Consider the following 22500-nt stretch of genomic DNA (forward strand, 5'->3'; position numbering starts at 1 on the left):
CACGCAGTCAGCTCTGCACTCTGAACTTTCATCTCGCTCATCCTGTTCAGGAAATCCTTGTGTTTCACTTAAAAAAGAAAAACGGGGACTTGTTTTAACAGGACATGACGGGACCAACTCTACTCCAGCAACACATGTGAATTGTTGCACTTAAAAATCCTATCGGGTAAGTTGCTTTTGTATTTGTGAATGTGTCAGTAGGACCGACATGTTCACATGCATTTATACAGTTGGGTATAAAGGGGTTAGGCTAAATCCTCTGGTCAATGATATTGCCTGGATGATTATAGGGATGCTGCACGGTTTGTGGGGTAATTGGATTTAAACTTACAATCTTTATTTGTGCTGTGGCCATTATATCTATACTAGTCCGTATCATGTGAAGAATGCTGATGTCGCCTACTGATGCCTCTACTAAATCGTTGTTATTGTATAGTCCATAAAAAGGCAAGCTTCATTAATGTTGACCTTTGCCGCTGACCCATTGTCGTTTAATTACAGTGTCATGACCCTGATTTGTCTCACTTCCCGGCCACACAGGCCCGTCTCGTCTGCCCGTTAGGTGGCCTAATCGGGATACGGTTCCTAAAATCCACAGAATGCATGCAATAGCAACTCGTTTTAAAAGCTAATTGATGTGTGTCCCGTCAACTGGAAAATTCGCCAAATCGGCTGCTGTCCAAAATTGACTATAGTCCGTTTTCTCCACTGTTCAATAACAATTATCACAAACAGTACTGTATTTGCAAATCTGGTATGTCATAAATGTATAGATGTAGCAGTACTGACTATCTGTATGTCATGTATGTCATATATGTCTATATGAATTGAAAATGGGGGACCCTGATGGAAACAAGACAAACGTCTTTCTCAGGTCTGCATCCCCTTAACAATTGTATGTATTGAGCCGTACTGTATTGTACCCATTCTGCAATCTGTTAAATAAAGTTTTCATTCATTCATTCAATTCGTTCCCCTTTCATCCAGTATTTTAAACACCACAGTGGTCTATTAATTTGGCTATTTGCGTATTATTTGTGGGTCACCAGTCCATATACTATATGCAGAATACTATTTAGGTTGAGTTAATTGATTTGTGAACTTTTGGATTTCATTGTTTATAAAAGTACACGTTTTTTTAAGTTTGTATATATACATATATACATTAAATATATTAGATTGATATTGAAATACCAGAGCTTAAAAGACGTGATCAAGTTTGTTTTGCATTGGATTTTTGCCCAAATTGACCTCTCTCTCTCTCTCTCTCTCTCTCTCTCTCCTATCTTCTCTCTTCTCTCTCTCTATCTCTCCCTCTGTCTCTCTCTCTCCGCTCTGTCTCTCTCTCTCTCTCCCCCCTCTCTCTCCGCTCTGTCTCTCTCTCCCCCCTCTCTGTCTCTCTCTCCTGTCTCCTCTCTCTCTCTCTCCCCCCTCCCTCTCTCCCCCCCTCTCTCTCTCTCCCCCCCTCTCTCTCTCTCCAGTTAACACCGTAAACACTCTCTTCTGTCAGCTGTGATGTCGGTGTCCCTGGCCAGTATCCCCGTGCAGGTCAAGGACAGGAGCTACCACCACCACCACGCCAGCCTGCTGAAAGGCGTCCCCCTCGGGGGCGGCTCAGGTTTCTACCCGCAGGCCCCGCTCCCCGGCCCGCAGTACATGGACCTCTTCACCGGCACCGCGCACAGCCTCCAGCTCCACCCGCTCAAGTCGCTCGGCCGCCTGGTCACGGACACCCACGCCGCGGCCATGCCGCTCAACTTCGCCGGCGGAGCCCCTCCGTTCCTCGGTCATCATCATCATCATCACACCGGCCACCACCACCACGCGTCCGTGCTCCACGAGCGCATTATAAACGTCTCCACCACTATCCCGTACTTGAACCACCACCACCAGATGTTACCGGGAGCACACACCGTTTACTCTAAACACGAGGAGCTGGCCGAGCTGGTGACTCACCACGAGCACTTCAGCGGCAGCAGTCCGTCCAGCGAGAGGTCCTCCTCGGTCTCCTCCTCCACCTCGCCGCCCAACAAGGACGCGGTGTTCCGCCATCATCACAGGGGGGGCGCGGACCTGTCGCTGCAGGAGAAAACACGCACTTACAGTTTCAGCGAGGACGACCTGTTCACGGTGCTGTACGGTTACTCCAAGAGCCGGGAGCAGAGTGTGGGCCACGCCATCTCGGGAGTCGTCCTGCCCGGGAACGCCGGTGGGTTTCTGGTGATAAACTATTATGAATTGAAAATAGGAGACCCTGATGTAAACAAGACGAAAGTCTTTCTTTGGTCTGCATCCCCTTAACAATTGTGTGTATTGAGCCGTACTGTATTGTACCCATTCTGCAATCTGTTAAATAAAGTTTTCATTCATTCACCCTCGGAAATATATCTGACGTTTCTCTGTTCGTTTCTCATAATAGTCGTCTTTTTCTCTTTCAGTTTCGGACAGTTACCTTATTTCCTTGGACACAGAAACACTAGAACTCCCAGAAGGTATGTGTGCCCAGATTGTATTTATTTATTGTCTATATTTAATCAGTAATAATATCTGACTGCATGGCCGAACACAACTGGTTTCATCATAATTCGGATGTCTGACTTGTGTTTTGTGTTTCTAGGGTTAACGATCCTCCAGACGAACTGCGGGAACGTGTTCCATTACGGGGTGTTCACGGAGAAGGGCGGCATCGCCAAAGGGACCCGCTTCGGACCGTTCCAGGGCAAACTGGTCAATACGAGTGAGATCAAAACATACGACGACAACACGTTGATGTGGGAGGTAGGCTTCACTCATATAGGTTCAATTACACGAGTCGACGTTATGTATTTGTTGATTTTGAAACATATCCCCTCGTGCGTAATTTGTTCACAATGAGTGCGTAATATTCATCCATCTCCTCCCCCAGGTGTTTGAGAACGGACGGCTGAGTCACTTCGTGGACGGCCGGGGGGCCCCCGGTAACTGGATGTCCCTGGTGAAGTGCGCGCGGTTCCCGGAGGAGCAGAACCTCATCGCGGTGCAGGTCCAGGGCCAGATCTTCTACGAGGCCTGCAAGGAGGTCTGTGCGGCCCAGGAGCTGCTGGTCTGGTACGGGGACGGGTATGTCCAGTTCCTCGGCATCCCGCTCACACTGAAGAACTCCGAGGAGAACAACAACGCGATGGTGCCAGTCGAAGGTGGGTGAATTAATGAATGAATGAATGAATGAAAACTTTATTGAACAGATTGCAGAATGGGTACAATACAGTAAGGCTCAATACACACAATTGTTAAGGGGATGCAGACCAGAGAAAGACGTTTGTCTAGTTTACATCAGGGTCCCCCATTTTCAATTCATATGACATTTATGACAACATACATGACATCATGACATTTATGACATACACAACATATGACATCATGACATTTATGACATACACAACACATGACATCATGCCATTTATGACATACACAACATACATGACATTTATGACATACACAACATACATGACATCATGACATTTATGACATAGTTATGACATATATACGATATGCAAATATACAGTAGCCTACTGTTACCCAGAGATCCTAACAGAAAATATATATATATGATGGGGGGGGGGAAGACTGTACATTATAGGAGAAAAAATATACATAAGACTGAAATCATTAGCATCCAATCGGTATAATAATAACTGCATAACCGTGAGGCTGTCTTTTATCAGGTCGAACCTTATAATATTTAAAATCCCATATACTCAATATCCTATACCGTGTCTTCCCCCGCAGACTCCGGAGAGGGTTTTAAGTGTGACCGGTGCGGGAAGGTGTTCGCCTACATGTACTACCGGGACAAGCACCTGAAGTACACGCGCTGCGTGGACCAGGGCGACCGCAAGTTCCCCTGCCACCTGTGCACGCGCTCCTTCGAGAAGAGGGACCGCTTACGCATCCACATCCTGCACGTGCACGAGAAACACCGGCCCCACAAGGTGTGTGTGTGTGTGTGCGCCTGGTGTTGTTGTTGTTGTGTGTGTGTGTGCCTGGTGTTGTTGTTGTGGTGTGTGTGTGTGTGTTGTTGGCTCGTTGTAATTTTTCAATGAAACAGAACGGTCAAAGGTGCACATTATAAAATAACGAATGCATATCAAATGTCCTTATAATAATGATTGACAATATATATTATATGATATATTATGCTATATAATAATGATTGTATATCTTCTGCTCCACAGTGCACTGTGTGTGGGAAGAGTTTCTCTCAGTCTTCCAGTCTCAACAAACACATGCGTGTGCACTCTGGAGAGCGGCCCTACAAGTGTGTCTACTGCAATAAGGTAAGACCACACTGCTAGCATGGACCTGGAGACAAAACACACTATATCCTATATCATTGTATATGAACTCCTCTAGTTTATCTGTTTACATAATTGCTTACAGCTTGTGTTATATTACGTTTTATTGTATTTTTTTTGCCATCTTGGTCTATATAACCTATTGTCAATGTCATAATTTGTCAAGTAATTTGTCAAGTATACTATTATATAAAAATAAGGAAGTTCCAGGCACTCTTCTTGTATATAAAAAAGGCTTATTTAATAAATAGCTTAGTTCATTGTAGAAACCATTAAAAAAAACACCAACAATACTATTATATACTTATTGTTTATGTGTCTTGTAAGCCCATATGGGCTGGGCATGTATACTGTAAGACACGAAAATAAAAAAAACATCAAATCAAATAAAAAAAACTACTGCTGCTGCTGACCCCTGACCCCCCCCCCCCCTCCTTGTAGAATGTACATGGTCTAAATTAGAACCTCAGGAGCTCCCAGCTCCTGCACCATTTGGCTTCCTCTCATGTCACGGTGTGTCTCGTCTCTCTGGAACAGGCCGCGCGCGCCGCGGAGACACTTGCATGCTAATTATCGCCAGATGTACACCCACCCTTTTGTTTGGCCCCGATTATACTTTTAATTTACGGTCCTGCGTGAGGAGAGGAGACACGCTTTTTGCCCTTTGTTCCCGACGATAACCTCCCAGTTTTATGTCCTCAAAATAATTGTTTTGTTCGACCTATAGTCCCCCTCCTCGTCAAGATAAGCTGATGAGCTAATAATAACCTATATGCCAGGCTGTGGGTTGTTTAGCCGTTACAAATTTTAACGTGCTCCATGTTTAAAGTATTTTTCTATTCCATGTTTAAAGTATTTTTCTATTCCATGTTTAAAGTATTTTTCTATTTATTTATGAGTATTGCAGATATGTTTACTGTCAACCTCCTTGGATGGGTTGGGAATGGGGAATGAAAAAAAATGGAAATGTATAACGTGTACAACTGTAATGTTCAACTCAATATTTTTCCTGTAATAAAGAAAGTTATTAAAAAAAAATAAAAATAAAAAAAAATAATAATAATAATAATAATAATAATAATAATAATAATAATAATAATAATAATAATAATAATAATAATAATAATAATAATAATAATAATAATAATAATAATGTTAACGTGCATATCTCCCTATCGTACAGGACCAGAAAAGTAGCCTCTTCTAAATATAGTGTCCCCTCTCTCCCCATCTACCAGGCCTTCACGGCGTCCAGTATTCTGCGCACGCACATCCGCCAGCACTCCGGCGAGCGGCCGTTCAAGTGTAAGCACTGCGGGAAGGCCTTCGCCTCGCACGCCGCGCACGACAGCCACGTGCGCAGGACCCACACCAAGGACAAGCCCCACCCGTGCGGGGTGTGCGGGGCCCTGTTTCCAGACCTGCACGACCTGAAATACCACATGAAAACTCATAACGGTAATAAGACATTTTTTTTTTTTTTATTCATTTTCATTTTTTTAACAGAAGGTTAACCCTTTACTATCACCGCCCGTCGGTAGTGTGATGGTAAAGGGTTAACCTTCTGTAGTGTGGCAGTGAAAGGGTTAACAATTTTGGTAGTGTGGCACAGTGGCAGTGAAAGGGTTAATCTCTCAAATGTGCAAATTGACTATTTTATTATTATTGCTATTATTATTATTATTATTATTATTATTATTATTATTATTATTATTATTATTATTATTATTATTTTATTATTTTATTATTTTATTATTATTACTTTATTTTCTATAGGATTTCAAAGGAAATAAAAAGGAAATTGTGTCTTGTTCCATCGAGAAGCCTTTATTATTATTATTATTATTATTATTATTATTATTATTATTATTATTATTATTATTATTATTATTATTATTATTATTATTATTATTATATAATTTATTTAAAAACTTTTCAACAGGCAGAACTCTTTTGCAAAGCACGGTCCTCCAGTCGACCATCACGGTGAGCGGCCCGCAGGACCAGAGGCCCGCGGCGGGACAGAACTACACCGGGGGGCTGGCGGGTCTGAACCCGGAATACAGACCGTGGAACTAGCGGAGACTATCACTGCGGCCGGGCCCGTTACGTTACTATCGTCAAGATCCAAATTGCTGCTCGCGGGACATTTTTAAAAAGGGGACTTGTTTTTCGTTTTTGAAATAGGCCTATTTAATAAGGCTGCACAACCATTTAAATCGTTCTGCCAATCTATTTAACGTTATTTATTTGAATCTGTTCGTGTTGTAGGCTTTAAACGTTTGTTCGTGGCTAAAAGCTGTCATTCCCAATGCTTTTGTTATAGCCTAAATGTAAAACTTAAGTAATTATTATTATTAGTATTATTGCTTTATTAGTATTATTATGCTATTGAGTGAATTAAATATAACATTCAAAACATTATTGATGTGTATAACCTATTTATAAATGCTTTAAAAGCACAACTTTTATCATTGCAGACGTGTTGATTTGTGTACATAATAAATGTTTATCTCTTAATTATCTGATAATGTAGCCTATGACAATGTTTTCTTTTTTACTGTGATATATAGCTGCAAACGCATCGAACGTGTCTGTATTTCTTCATCGTAAGCATACGCTTTTAAATAAAAAGTCAAAGCATGACATTGTTTATTTTATTTTCGGTTTATTTCCGACTTGGTAAAAAGAAAAAGAAACTAATTAGAGCAAATCATTAGAGTAGTTTATATATTGTCTCAAACATTTCCTATTTATTATTCACTTAGTGATGCAGATGTGTTGTTATTTGAAAGGAAAGGGCCCTTTCTCGCAGTCTTTTTTATTAATTAAAATGTTCAATGTGTTACTGGCTAATAATTATAGTTGTGAACTTGTCCTCTATGAGGACATTGTCATTATGATTCTTTTAGCGACTTCCTATGACCCACGTACCAAAAAGTCAACGTTATTGCTTGTCAATTAGGTCTATATTTTAGATTGTGTGTGTGTGTGTTGGCACTGTGAAGTAGAGTAGTCTATAGTATAAAGTGAACCTACATAGGAACATATATAGGAAAACACCTCCCAATAGTCAGGCTGAATTGTTATTAGACCAATAATGAGAACAGTTGTATTACCCAGTTCTAAAATACATGTATTTAACCTCAAAATAGTCTTTTTAGGCTATATGGTTGGGGATTTTTTAGCTACATTGTCATCTTTTCAAATGAGCTGAACATCTGTTTGAATGGAAGGGCTATAGTGGTCTCCATGTTAATTGCAAACACATCATCACAGTGTGAACATGTATAACATTCTACCAGATGTGAATGAGTTTGATGTGCAAACCGAACTACTTGTGGTGCGTATACTTCACTAATACTTTGCTAAAAGTTAGTATCCCTGATGCCATTTCACAGGTTCAGTAGGTTTCCAGCAGTGTTTTGACTTCTTCCTTGCAAAAAGGAAGCTGTGATGATATACCAGAGAGCCAATGGCCCGAGCATTATGTAATAATCATCTGTATTACAGTTGGATACAGACAGTGCACATATCCACCTCCTCATCAATTTGCAATTGAAAAGTGAACAGCCTGGAGCACCTTATAAACATTTGTATCGCACACAGGTGTGCACAGGCTGAAATGGCTGCATTGTTTGCGATGAATATAGCTACTATACCTGAATACCTCAGATAAGGTCAATAGCTCACACTTCAATTTGCATGATAATTACGAAGTCAAGTGTTCCATACATGTCCCAGTGCACATTTCTTTCTCTCTGGGTTGCCAGGTTGCACAAAACATATTCGGTGTTGTGTACAAAGGATATTAGATGGTGTCATATGGCAACTAAATTCTCACACAGAAGGCCTGATTTTATCCATGTGTTGCATCAAACCTCTATGGACACCATCCTCTGATTTGACTGTTTCTTCATGAACCCCAATATCCACATGTGCTGTACCACTGATCTTAGTTTGGCCCCGACTCTATATGCAACCTGCACTGAGAAGGTTGGACGAGGAGGAAAAGTTATCTAGAGCTCTGCTCAAAATGCAGTAAATTATAATGCAACATAAAAGCACATCACATTTTAAAGGACAAGGCCAGCATCATTTTATTATTTTAAGTCATAGAACTCCATTGTTTTCCAAAAGCCTTTACTGAATCATGGTATAAAGTGACAGTAGAGTTATTTATGTCAACATAAAGTCCATAAATTATATAGGGAATACAGAAAAGAGAGCAGCAGACTAGCCGCTCTGCAGAAGTGTGTTACTTGCCTAGTAGCACTAGTGTGAGTGGGGGACAATTTGCATGGCTCTGCAACGATGTAATCCGACATTCAGTTATGTGTCTGTGTATGTATATGCCAGTGTGTGTAAGGCATATTCATGTCTGCCTGCATGTGTGTGTGTGTGTGTGTGTGTGTCGCCTGGGTGATGGATTGGGGTTTACACACTTTAGTGCTGCGGGCACGCTCAACAGGCCCCAGTGTACCAAATGAATGACAATAGAGTGGAGCAATGAGGTGGTCCTGGGAGGACAGAATGGTCAGGCTGAGACACAATGGACAGCCCCATGAATGACATCTGCTGCCCTCAGATTGTCCCTTATACTGACACCAACTGGCCCAACTAGATAGATAGATATAGTTGGGCCATGCTGTTATGACACCTGAATTTCCCCAAGGACATTTGAAGGACATGTAGACAGAGAGATCAGGATGTATATACATATTTGGTGCATGATTCTATACCTTATATGTTAAATATAGAGGTTGAGTACTTTATTATCTAAAGGTGGTAAGTTAGTGTTGTGTTTATTCGAGGTTAAAGACAGTAGAGGCTGAGTACTTTATTATCTAACGGTAAATTAGAATGTTGTTCATTCATAGTTAAAGACAGTAGAGGTTGAGTACTTTATTATCTAACGGTAAATTAGAATGTTGTTCATTCATAGTTAAAGACAGTAGAGGTTGAGTACTTTATTATCTAACGGTAAATTAGAATGTTGTTAATTCATTAAAGACAGTAGAGGTTTAGTACTTTATTATCTAAAGGTGGTAAGTTAGTGTTGTGTTCATTCATGAATGAATTAAAACTTTATTTAACAGATTGCAGAATGGGTACAATACAGTACGGCTCAATACACACAATTGTTAAGGGGATGCAGACCAGAGAAAGACGTTTGTCTTGTTTACATCAGGGTCCCCCATTTTCAATTCATAGTGACATTTATGACATACACAACATACATGACATTTATGGCATAGGGACATACGTGACATACAGGTATTTAGTACTGTTACATTTGTGATATATACGATATTCAAATATACAGTACTGTTACCCATAGATCCTGACAGAGTATATACATATGATGGGGAGGGGACTGTACATTAGGAGGGGGTGGGTGGGTGGGAGAGAAATATACATACGGTGGGGAGAGAATATATACATACGGTGGGGAGGAGACTGTACATTTGGAGGGGGTGGGTGGGTGGGTGGGAGAGAAATATACATACGGTGGGGAGGAGACTGTCTAGGAGGGGGTGGAGTAGAGGTAGAGTAGTAGAGGTACTTTATTATCTAAAGGTGGTAAGTTAAAGTGTTGTGTTCATTCATAGTTAAAGACGGTAGAGGTTGAGTACTTTATTATCTAAAGGTGGTAAGTTAGAGCGTTGTGTTCATTCATAGTTAAAGACGGTAGAGGTTGAGTACTGTATTATCTAAAGGTGGTAAGTTAGAGTGTTGCGTTCATTAGTTAAAGACAGTATAGGTTGAGTACTTTCAAAACTGAGTTATTTGGTTCTTTATCTAAAGGGTTACTTTGATTGATGTTTGGACACCGTGTCTTTAGAGTCTAGAGAGGACAAAGGCAATGGAGGCTCTTCATGTAGCAACCTATAATCAAATCCACAGGAGGGAGAAAGGAGCAGTACTCTCAATTAACCACGTCTACATTCCACCAATAATCAGTGTAGTCAACAGAGCCACCACATTAATTTATCTAGAAAATATATACATTATACTGTACTCTACATATACAATAAAAATGTGTTAAAATACTATAGACACATCTATAAATGCATCTATAAATGTAACATGAAGGCATTAACTAAATATGAACAAAACAGACAGTGTTACTAGGCTGCAATAGTTCTACTGGAAGCTAGGTTGATCTCTGCTGTCATGGTAACCATGGCAGTGTGGCAGAGATGATTTGTTCTACACCCATAAGATGTCCTCAATATGGAACCTATGTTAATATTTAAATATTATATGTGGAATATATGATCTCTGGATTAAAATAAAAGTATAATATATATACAGTATATATATAAAGTATTTTAAGTGTGTTCAGACGAATGATCCCACAAACAAACAATAACAGAGACATAAAACACACAGAGAGAAAGAGAGAGAGGGAAAGAGAGAGAGGACACTCTTTTACAATTCAAATCTTATTATAACTTATTGTCTACCCTGATGATGATGATGTCAGCGTTATATTATATTGCTGGTTTAACATCTGAAGCACATATGGTTAGCCTTACAAGCTCTTTAAAAGTATTGTGATACCTTGATGATCATTTTAATTGGACCATACTGGCCATGGTATAAGTCACGTATGTATCACCATGGTCCCACTATTGTGGTATAATCGTACTTAAAGATTTGAAGGGAATGGATATCCGCACACTGGATTACGGCTCCCTACACTTCAATGAAGACAAAAGCAATGTTTTTGTCCGTCTTTTACTGTTTTGCTACTTTTACTATTATTTTACTTTTACTATTATTACTTTGCTACTATGTCTATGCTACTATACATTACTACCTACTACTATGCTAATGTGTCTATACTACTATGCAGAGTGTAGCACTCAAATTTGTCACTGCTAGACCACTTCTTCTTAGCTGCCAGAGTTGTACCCCTCCTGCTGACTTGTTGGACACAATTTGTAAGGCGCTTTGCATAAAAGTATCAGCATGTAAGGTGGCTGAGTGGCGCAGTGGGCAAGGCGCTCGCCACCAACGCAGGAGATACTGGTATCGAGCCCAGCTCTCTGCGTTGCTTCCGGCTTGGCCGGCCGTCGTACTAACACAATTGGCAGTGTTAGAGGGTGGGAAAGCCGGTGGGTGGGTCCTGGTCGTTGTAAACAGCGACTCCTACAGTTCGGTCGGGGCGCCTGCACAGCGAGGAACTCTCTCAGTGAGAGTCCGCGCTGCCAGGTGAAAAGAAGCGGTGGGCTGGGTACATATGTATCGGAGGAAGCATGTGATAGCCTCCACTCTCCCACACCGACTGTAGGGGGTAGGTGCGCAGCGAAGGGGATTGGGAAATGGCATAACGACTAACATTGGGATTGGAGAAAAAACGGAGGAAAAAGGAGGGGGGAAAAGATAAAAAAAAAATATCAGCATGTAAGTCTTCATCAGGCAAATTAGTCACATGACAGTTAGAAAAAAATATATCTAACCCTAACTAACCTTACTGTCATGCACTTGTCCTAATATACTAACCTACACTGTAGCACTCGACACTTTGATGAACATTGTTACTCAGCTGATATGATTGTACCCTTCCTGATCTTGTTGTACAAAACTTGTATGTCACTTTGGCTAAAAGCGTCAGCTAAATGACAAAATGTGAATGTAAAGGATGTGTATATATAGGTACGTACTAAGCCAATTACATCACACTGACTTAATGAGACTAAATAATCTCATTTAAACCATATGGTGCCTACCTGGAAGAGGTCAAGGTCCTGGTGCCAGGAAAACAGCCTCTCCCTGAACGTCAGCAAAACAAAGGAGATGATTGTGGACTTCAGGAGGTCGGGGGTCAAGGACTACAGCCCCCTCAGCATTGACGGGGCACCGGTTGAGAGAGTGAACAGCTTTAAGTACCTCGGAGCCTACATATCCGAGGACTTGACATGGACCACACACATTGACAGTGTTGTGAAGAAGGCACGACAACGCCTCTACTTCCTCAGGCGCCTAAGGAAGTTCCAAGTCAGTCAGAAGATCCTTAAGAACTTCTACTCATGTACAATAGAGAGCATCCTGACTGGCAACATCATCTCCTGGTTTGGGAATAGCACTGCACAAGACCGAAGCAGACTACAAAGAGTGACACGTTCAGCCGAACGCACAATTGGAGGGGGGCTCCCCACCCTCCAGAACATTTACAACAAGCGGTGCAGGGGCAAGGCTAAGAGAATCATTAAAGACTCCAGTCACCCGAACAACTGCCTCTTTGAACTGCTGCGGTCAGGCAAGCGATACCGGAGTCTCAAGGCGAGCATAGAAAGACTCAGAAGAAGCTTCTATCCCCAGGCCATCAGGCTGCTCAACGAACAATGAACACTACACAACAACCATCAAACGCACATAGCACACACATCCACACACACACACTCACTTTAAACAAACACACTGTAGCACCCACTCCCCACACTTTATAGCACACACTCACTTTAAACAAACACACTGTAGCACCCACTCCCCACACTTTATATTTATTGATAAAGGATTGCACTACAACTCGTACACCTTACTGTAAATTGTACCTAAATTGTACCTCATCCCATTTCTGCTTTGCACTATATAGTATTGTATATTAGTACACTGCATAGTATTGTATATTATATGGTAACTCAGTTACGTCTATTCTGCATCGAACATTGTACATATGTCTATACTGAACACTGTGACCTCATTTTCTACTTCTAATTTACATGCTATACTATGTTATTTGATACTATCTTGTCTAGCACAGTCTCTGGAGCGTAACAGTAAGAAGCATTTTGTATGAAAGTATTCTGTACTTCTGTATGACAACTATTAAAGAAACTTGAAACTTGAAACTTGATAATAACATGGCATTCCCAACATTTGGTCATTTTATAATTTCCATTATCTTAGTGACCAAAAAAAGTCTAGAAATATGATAGAAATTATACAAAGATACTTTTTGGTAATTGACCATGGTATAAATACCCTCACTGACACGACACCTCCCACTGTGTTACATTAACACACCCCTATGGACTATATACTTGTATATACAATCAAAACATACTTGTTCATACTTTTCTGTTCATACTCTTTGAACATAAATGCCCAATTGCACAGCCCTGCTAATGATCCCATCCCACTGTATTGTTATTTTATTCAAATTAGTGTATAAACTTGACCACATCTTGCCCAGTTGTACCTGGCCTAGTCTTATTTTATTTGTACTTATAATTGTACTATATTCTATTGTGATATATTTAATTTAGTTTATATCCCATTTTATTTGATTCAACCTCTTTATTTACAGTTGTACAGCCCTGGCCTATATTTTATTTCATAATTCTATTCTATTCTATTGTGCTTAAAACTTAGTTAATATTTCATTTCATTTTCTTCCACGTCTTTATTTTATTATGTGTCTGCTATTGTCTGTCCTGTAATGTCGCACCGAAAATGAACAAAACAAATTCCTTGTATATGAAAACTACTTGGCAATAAAGACCTTTCTGATTCTGATTCTGCACTTTTTCATAAGGGAGACGTCCACTTCCTGTGTGAATCTAGCTAGAGTGGTTGAACACAGGGATGAAGGGAGCACAGGGTCAATAGTCTTCAGTATTCTCCATCCAGCTCACTCACTACTAACGGATGGACCACGGTCCCCCAAGGGGTCAGAGGTTAACCTCTCACCGAATGTTTAACAGCCTCCTTCTCCTCTTCAAATGGTAGAAATATGGACGCCTGAACAACTGTAGATCAGGCTTCATTGGACCAACCCCTCCCATGTATACAGCCCCTGAGCTCTCACAGCGGGGACACTGAAAGGAGTGTCCACTCCCACTTGTTTTGTTCCTAGAGGAGAGGGGTGGAGGAGAGGGATGACCCAGAAGAAAGAGAGGAGGACAGAGTGAGAGAATGAGCTGCCAGGGCAAGAAAATACGCTCTTTTAATAAGACTTGTTAGCGAGCAGCGGTGCTAAAAAGACAGAGGCAGCTTTCTGATTGGCTGATTTAGAGGCAGGGACGTCCGCTCCAAACATGGCACAATCTTTTATCGGGGGTCGTTTATACCAATTGATTTCACACTTACCTTCCTGGCATGTTAACAGCTCCTCCGGAGAGCTATCCATCAGATTCATCTCATATTAATGTGATATTAATGATAGCCTCCCATTGGAGGTTTTATTGCGTAGGTCGGCTCAGGTTAATTCCCCTCTGTGGTTTGCGATCGAGGGGCCATTACTCTTTCCAAAATAAGACCATCATCATAGTGAGATAACAGACTGCAGGGTTTTTATTTTATAGCACAGCAGTCCATCTCATGAATGTGGCTACAATCTGATTCACTGTGCTGATTAATTGGCAATTAGATTAGATTAGATTAAAATGTATTGTCATTATACAGCACAAGTACAGTACAACGGAAAGAAGTTGGCATCTAACCAGAGTGCAAATGTAACGGGAAGGTGCATTAGCGATATACAATGTACAAGTGATTAAATGTGATATATATATATAACTACTGGTAAATATATGCTAAATTGATGTATGTACAGTATAATTATGTACAGTGATACAGGTATAAATATACTATTAGTAACTAGTAAGAGTAGGCATGGGATATATATACAGATATAGATATAATAAATAGAGGGATGTATTTAGTTGGGATGTTAGATCCTAATGTGAAAACTGTGATTTTATATGTCTGCACTTTATGTTCTCATTTTATGCCGTTTTTTTTCTGTTGTGAAGCACTTTGAGCTGCATTTTCTGTATGAAAGGTGCTATACAAATAAAGTTTATTATTATTATTATTATTATTATTATTATTATTATTATTATTATTATTATTATTATTATTATTATTATTATTATTATTATTATTATTATTATTATTATTATTATTATTATTATTATTATTATTATTATTATTATTATTATTATTATTATTATTATTATTATTATTTGACTGTCATCAGGGAGGGAGTGGTCAGTGGGTTTGTAATCTGTAGAGGCCTGGAAAGCCCTGCCACATGTTGAAGTGCTCTTCAAGCCTTATCTTGTGGCTGTGCTTGGCCCACCTGAGGCCCCTGTTCAGGTCAGCCCTGGCTGTGCAGTAGGCCTCTGTTCAGGTCAGCCCTGGCTGTGCAGTAGGCCTCTGTTCAGGTCAGCCCTGGCTGTGCAGTAGGCCTCTGCTCAGGTCAGCCCTGGCTGTGCAGTAGGCCTCTGTTCAGGTCAGCCCTGGCTGTGCAGTAGGCCTCTGTTCAGGTCAGCCCTGGCTGTGCAGTAGGCCTCTGTTCAGGTCAGCCCTGGCTGTGCAGTAGGCCTCTGTTCAGGTCAGCCCTGGCTGTGCAGTAGGCCCCTGTTCAGGTCAGCCCTGGCCGTGCAGTAGGCCTCTGTTCAGGTCAGCCCTGGCCGTGCAGTAGGCCTCTGCTCAGGTCAGCCCTGGCCATGCAGTAGGCCTCTGTTCAGGTCAGCCCTGGCTGTGCAGTAGGCCTCTGTTCAGGTCAGCCCTGGCCGTGCAGTAGGCCTCTGTTCAGGTCAGCCCTGGCTGTGCAGTAGGCCTCTGTTCAGGTCAGCCCTGGCTGTGCAGTAGGCCTCTGTTCAGGTCAGCCCTGGCTGTGCAGTAGGCCTCTGTTCAGGTCAGCCCTGGCTGTGCAGTAGGCCTCTGCTCAGGTCAGCCCTGGCTGTGCAGTAGGCCTCTGTTCAGGTCAGCCCTGGCCGTGCAGTAGGCCTCTGTTCAGGTCAGCCCTGGCCGTGCAGTAGGCCTCTGTTCAGGTCAGCCCTGGCCGTGCAGTAGGCCTCTGCGTCACCAGATCCTTTAGCAGGAGACTGACCTCTCCTCTCCTCTCTGTGTCTGTGGCAGTAGACCTGGGACTGAGTGGTTGGCTGCTTTGATCTATTAGCCCCTATTGATTGTCTAATAGCAGTCAGTGGTGTGTGCGTATGTGTGTGTGTGTGTGTGTGTGTGTGTGTGTGTGTGTGTGTGTGTGTGTGTGTGTGTGTGTGTGTGTGTGTGTGTGTGTGTGTGTGTGTGTGCGCGTATGTGTGTGTGTGTGTGTGTGTGTGTGTGTGTGTGTGTGTGTGTGTGTGTGTGTGTGTGTGTGTGTGTAGACAGACTATGGTTGCTACCAGCCCATGTTCCAGACTGTAGCTCCAGGCTTTCAGCTGAGTGGACTCATAAACTTGGATATAACCACACCACCCTGTCATCTCTCTGTCCCCCTGTCTAACCCTCCATCTGTCTAACCCTCCATCTGTCTAACCCTCCATCTGTCTAACCCTCCATCTGTCTAACCCTCCATCTGTCTAACCCTCCATCTGTCTAACCCTCCATCTGTCTAACCCTCTATCTGTCTAACCCTCCATCTGTCTAACCCTCTATCTGTCTAACCCTCCATCTGTCTAACCCTCCATCTGTCTAACCCTCTATCTGTCTAACCCTCTATCTGTCTAACCCTCTATCTGTCTAACCCTCCATCTGTCTAACCCTCTATCTGTCTAACCCTCTATCTGTCTAACCCTCCATCTGTCTAACCCTCCATCTGTCTAACCCTCTATCTGTCTAACCCTCTATCTGTCTAACCCTCTATCTGTCTAACCCTCCATCTGTCTAACCCTCTATCTGTCTAACCCTCCATCTGTCTAACCCTCCATCCCTCTATCTATCTAACCCTCTATCTGTCTAACCCTCCATCTGTCTAACCCTCCATCCCTCTATCTGTCTAACCCTCTATCTGTCTAACCCTCCACCCCTCTATCTGTCTAACCCTCTATCTGTCTAACCCTCCACCCCTCTATCTGTCTAACCCTCCATCCCTCTATCTGTCTAACTCTCTATCTGTCTAACCCTCCACCCCTCTATCTGTCTAACCCTCTATCTGTCTAACCCTCCACCCCTCTATCTGTCTAACCCTCCATCCCTCTATCTGTCTAGCTCTCTATCTCTGCCCCACCACATCCTCATCCAAGACACACCACCAAGCACGTCATGACTGAAGGAAAACACAAACAGCCCGCGCGCCACTCACACTGCCATGCACGACGACGGGAGTGCCACCAGGAAACCGGCGAACCCCACGCTCCCACCGACAAACTCCACGGAGGAATGACACGTCACGCGCCCCCAGGACCCGCAGCCACGCCAAAGGAGCCACGACTCCAAACACTCAAGCAGACAGACACAACAGCGGTCAAATGAGAAGACATGCAGCACCACGGATGCTCTGAGACGACACCAACACCCCAGGGACCCCCGCATGCACAACCCCCACAGCACCCAGAGGCGTCCCAAAGGTCCCAGACCACCCACGATGCCACACGTCCCCCCATCCAACCACCACCATGTCCATCCACCAGAACATCCAGAACCCCCCCCCCCCCGGCACGGCCACAGGCCATGGAGCACACGGGAGGCCGGTAAAAAGTGCATTACAGTAATCAAGTCTGCTTGAAATGAAAGCATGGATCCGTTTTTCAGCATCCTTTTGTAAATAATAATAACCGGTCGTACTTTGGCTATTATTTCTAAGATGGAAGACGTTTTTGCTGCATAATAATAATAATAATAATAATAATAATAATAATAATAATAATAATAATAATAATAATAATAATAATAATAAATTGAATTTAGAGAGAGAAGCGACTTTCTCAGACTCAAGGACACTTTACAAGAGAGAGAAGCTATATAAAAGAGGGGCTAAAAATACAGGAAAAATAAACATTTGACCCATTCTAACTATAACCCATTCTAACTCCAGTTGTAATGCCAGTACCTCACTCGCTTGCAGGAGTATGTACCTAAATGTACCTAGCAGCAAGCATGTCTTGTATGGTGTGGGAGGAAAGCGGACTACCTGGAGGAAACCCACACAAACACAGGGAGAACATGCAGACTCCACACAGAAAGGCCCCCTGCACTGTGAAGCTACACTGCTAACCATTGAACCCTGGACCTTGTTGCTGTGAAGCTACACTGCTAACCATTGAACCCTGGACCTTGTTGCTGTGAAGCTACACTGCTAACCATTGAATCCTGGACCTTGTTGCTGTGAAGCTACACTGCTAACCATTGAACCCTGGACCTTGTTGCTGTGAAGCTACACTGCTAACCATTGAATCCTGGACCTTGTTGCTGTGAAGCTACACTGCTAACCATTGAACCCAGGGGATCATCCCTATGTTCCCCGGGTCCTATGTTCCCCGGGTCCTATGTTCCCCGATTGATTGATTAATTGATTGACATTTTTATGAATTTTTATTATTTTATTAATTATTAATGTCCGCCTTGTTTCGAACTGGTTAAGCTTAGGCCCTCTTTCGAAGTTGGTTAAGGTTAGAGTTTGGAATTAGGGCTGGTGGTCAAACATTTTCAATCAATCAATCAATCAATCGGGGAACATAGGACCCGGGGAACATAGACATGCTCCCGAACCCTGGACCTTGTTGCTGTGAAGGGGAACATGTCTATGTTCCCCGGGTTCTATGTTCCCCGGGTTCTATGTTCCTTTTTTTTTTTTTTTTTTTTTGGTTCTATGTTCCCCCATCCGCAAAAGGGTTCTATGTTCCCCGGGTCCTATGTTCCCCCTATGTTTCCCATGTTCCAAAAGGGTTCTATGTTCCCCGGGTCCTATGTTCCCCCTATGTTTCCCCGGTAGCGTTAAAGGCTCGCCCCAGGCTTGCCACAGCAGTGGATTTCAAAGATAGCCACTTTTATAGATAATTCATTTGTATCGCAACGGAGTCACGGATCTAGTCGGGCCACGTAGCATTATGTCGACAGAAATCAAATACAATAAACAAGTGTAAAATAAAGAATTTTAAACGAAGTTTAGCCTATTAAATCATTTTATAAGCGTTTATAATGACATTTATGACATACTCAATGCAGTACTGTTACATTTGTGACATACAGTAAATATATACAAGGGGGAGGGAACTACATTTATGATGAATTGAAAATGGGGGACCCTGATGTAAACAAGACGGAAGTCTTTCTCTGGTCTGCATCCCCTTAACAATTGTGTGTATTGAGCTGTACTGTACTGTACCCATTCTGCAATCTGTTAAATAAAGTTTAAATAAACGCATCGCGGATCTGCCCGCAGGAACGCCCTACCCAAAGCTGTAAAGGAATGTGAATCACTACCCACTTTCAAAAACACTCAAAGAACACCTACGGGAGACTGCAATTCGAAACTGGCCCCCACAAATGTCCTAACCCAGTTGTACAGTAAATGACCAAGTATGGCTTTGTCAGTATTCCACTGTACAGTGTACAGTGTCCCCCACCCACCCCCTACTCAACCCCCCCCCCCCCCACCTCCAATGTACAGTCCCCCCCCCCACCCACCCAACCCCACCCCACCTACCCAACCTCCTCCAATGTACAGTTTCTACGTCAAATGTATATACACTCTTTTCTGGACACTTTTTGTATCACAAACAGTACTGTATTTGCAAATCTGGTATGTCATAAATGTATAGATGTAGCAGTACTGTCTATCTGTATGTCATATGATTAATTGAAAATGGGGGACCCTGATGTAAACAAGACGAAAGTCTTTCTCTGGTCTGCATCCCCTTAACAATTGTATGTATTGAGCTGTACTGTACTGTACCCATTCTGCAATCTGTTAATAAAGTTTTCAATCAATCAATCCCGCACAGTGCAATACTCCAATTCAGCCATTGGCAATTCATCCATTGGGTGGGTGGCGCTGCTGAGCGGGCCTGTGACGGCCTGACAGCGTGGGGACAGAGAGAGCTGGGCTGTTGTTCTGCAGATGGATGCTTCTCACACAGGCCGCAAATAAACTAACGCTTATAAAATGATTTAATAGGCTAAACTTCGTTTAAAATTCTTTATTTTACACTTGTTTATTGTATTTGATTTTTGTCGACATAATGCTACGTGGCCCGACTAGATCCGTGACTCTGTTGCGATACAAATGAATTATCTATAAAAGTGGCTATCTTTGAAATCCACTGCTGTGGCGAGCCTTGGGCGAGCCTTTATCGCTACCGGGGAAACATAGGTGGAACATAGGACCCGGGGAACATAGAACCCTTTTGGAACATGGGAAACATAGGGGAACATAGGACCCGGGGAACATAGAACCCTTTTGCGGATGGGGGAACATAGAACCCTTAAAAAAAAAAAAAAAAACAGGGAACATAGAACTCGGGGAACATAGAACCCGGGGAACATAGGGATGACCCCCTGTGGGGCTACACTGCTAACCATTGAACCCATGGGACCTTGTTGCTGTGAAGCTACACTGCTAACCATTGAACCCTGGACCTTGTTGCTATGAAGCTACACTGCTAACCATTGAACCCAGGACCTTGTTGCTGTGAAGCTACACTGCTAACCATTGAACCCAGGACCTTGTTTCTGTGAAGCTACACTGCTAACCATTGAACCCAGGACCTTGTTGCTGTGAAGCTACACTGCTAACCATTGAACCCAGGACCTTGTTGCTGTGAAGCTACACTGCTAACCATTGAACCCAGGACCTTGTTGCTGTGAGGCAACAGTGCTAACCATTGAACGCAGGACCTTGTTTCTGTGAGGCAACACTGCTATAACCACTTCTCCACGGTTGAAAGTAGAGCCTCTGGAGAGTGCACTCATCTTAAGTTTTCCTTTAACCTGTCTTACCAGAGGCTGTTTGTTGAATGGCCCCTTTGCTGCCCAGTCAAGAGGACAGAGGGGAGCGAGCAGCTTGTGGCAGGTCATTCATACCCCGTGCTTCTCGGCGCTGCTGGTGATTTCCTCTGGGACGCTGGACAGTACGGCAGGAGCCGTTGTACTTTAATCCTCAGGACACCAAGAGGCTCAATGACCTGCACGCTGCCTGCTGGATGGAGACACAGATCAAACACTGCCAGCAAAGCCCCTCCATACAGCTACTGAGTGGCTCCGATGAGAGTGTGTGTGTTTCTGTGCGTTTCTGTGAATGTGTGTGTGTGCATGTGTGTATGTGTTTGTGTGTATATTGTGTGTGAGTGCATGCATGATGTGTATACATACGTGTGTGTGTGTGTGTGTGTGTGTGTGTGTGTGTGTGTGTGTGTGTGTGTGTGTGTGTGTGTGTGTGTGTGTGTGTGTGTGTTGTGTCTTCCAGGGGGTATGCATGCATGAGGAGGGCAGATGGTCTTCTCCTGCTCCGTGGGGGGTGGTGTGGGGTCCTGTCCCGTGGGGCAGCACACTTTAGCTCCTCTCGTCCCACCAATGCAAACTTCTCGCTATACCTGTGGTCTTAAACCCTCAATCCGTGATTATTTGCGACTATAATAATACCAGCCCCAATCGAGTTTTTTATTTTGACCATATCGGTGTGGGGTGTATTATTCACATCGTCACATTATCTCACATGCAGCCTTGGAAGAGTCTCATCTGTAGATGAAAAACACAATATTGGGAACTTTATTAACCCATTGTTAGTTGGAATATAATATTTTAATATTTTACTCTGTCTCTTTACAAACATTACCTATGTGAAGACAAACCTTAAAAAAAAAAAAGAAAACACCTGTTGTTACCTGTCTAGTGTTAGTCCTTGTATCAAGAGTCCCCTCAAGAGTCCCCTGCCCAGCGTTTTATTATCTATTCTATTTTATTATTTGCATTTTTGCACAATCGAGGCGTGCATGGCCACCTTCATTTTACTACACGTTTTGTGTATTTACAGTGACAAATAAATCTCTTGAATCTTGAAGAGCTGTCAATCAAGTATGAAAGCATGTCTCCATTCTTGTTTATTATTTTATTCTTGTACCTGTCCACTTGTTTTATACATTTAGATTGCTGATTGGGACTTTAAAACCCAGGAGATGTGATACAAGCAGCACAATACTCTTGTAATTAGAATGAACTGCAGGATAAATGACTGTTAATTACTGTTAATTAGTGAGAACTCCAGCACCCGAATGCCTGTGGTGTGAGGGTGTAGGAACAAAATAAGAGTTATTTTCTCACTTCTGTTTTAACCATTTAAACCCCGGTCGACCCGCTGGGCTGTTCTCCGGGAGCCCACATGCGGTTATGCCGAGCAGGGTAAGTCTGCTTGTCGCTCCACGTGGGCCATTGTCATTCGGGATGTTAGAAAGTATTAAGGGGTTTCTCTCCCCATGTGTGGAGTCAT

The 22500-nt window shown here is 42.7% G+C and overlaps 1 protein-coding gene across 1 annotated transcript in view; it reads left to right on the top strand.

Moving 5' to 3' along the window:
- Positions 1-1515: 1515 nt before the first annotated feature.
- The window catches only part of prdm14 (PR domain containing 14), a gene marked incomplete at both ends in the record, with an annotated part of 105745 nt that continues 84760 nt past the window's right edge, over positions 1516-22500 (top strand). Inside the window, 7 exons of the mRNA XM_084325911.1 lie at positions 1516-2209; positions 2439-2492; positions 2618-2778; positions 2906-3176; positions 3769-3971; positions 4215-4316; positions 5573-5792. Of these exons, the coding sequence (XP_084182037.1) occupies positions 1516-2209; positions 2439-2492; positions 2618-2778; positions 2906-3176; positions 3769-3971; positions 4215-4316; positions 5573-5792 (1705 nt within the window). The remainder of the gene's footprint in view (positions 2210-2438; positions 2493-2617; positions 2779-2905; positions 3177-3768; positions 3972-4214; positions 4317-5572; positions 5793-22500) is intronic.

The sequence above is a fragment of the Notolepis coatsorum genome, assembly GCF_963971535.1.
Source record: "Notolepis coatsorum genome assembly, chromosome: 12".
In the NCBI taxonomy this organism is placed as follows: Eukaryota; Metazoa; Chordata; class Actinopteri; order Aulopiformes; family Paralepididae; genus Notolepis; species Notolepis coatsorum.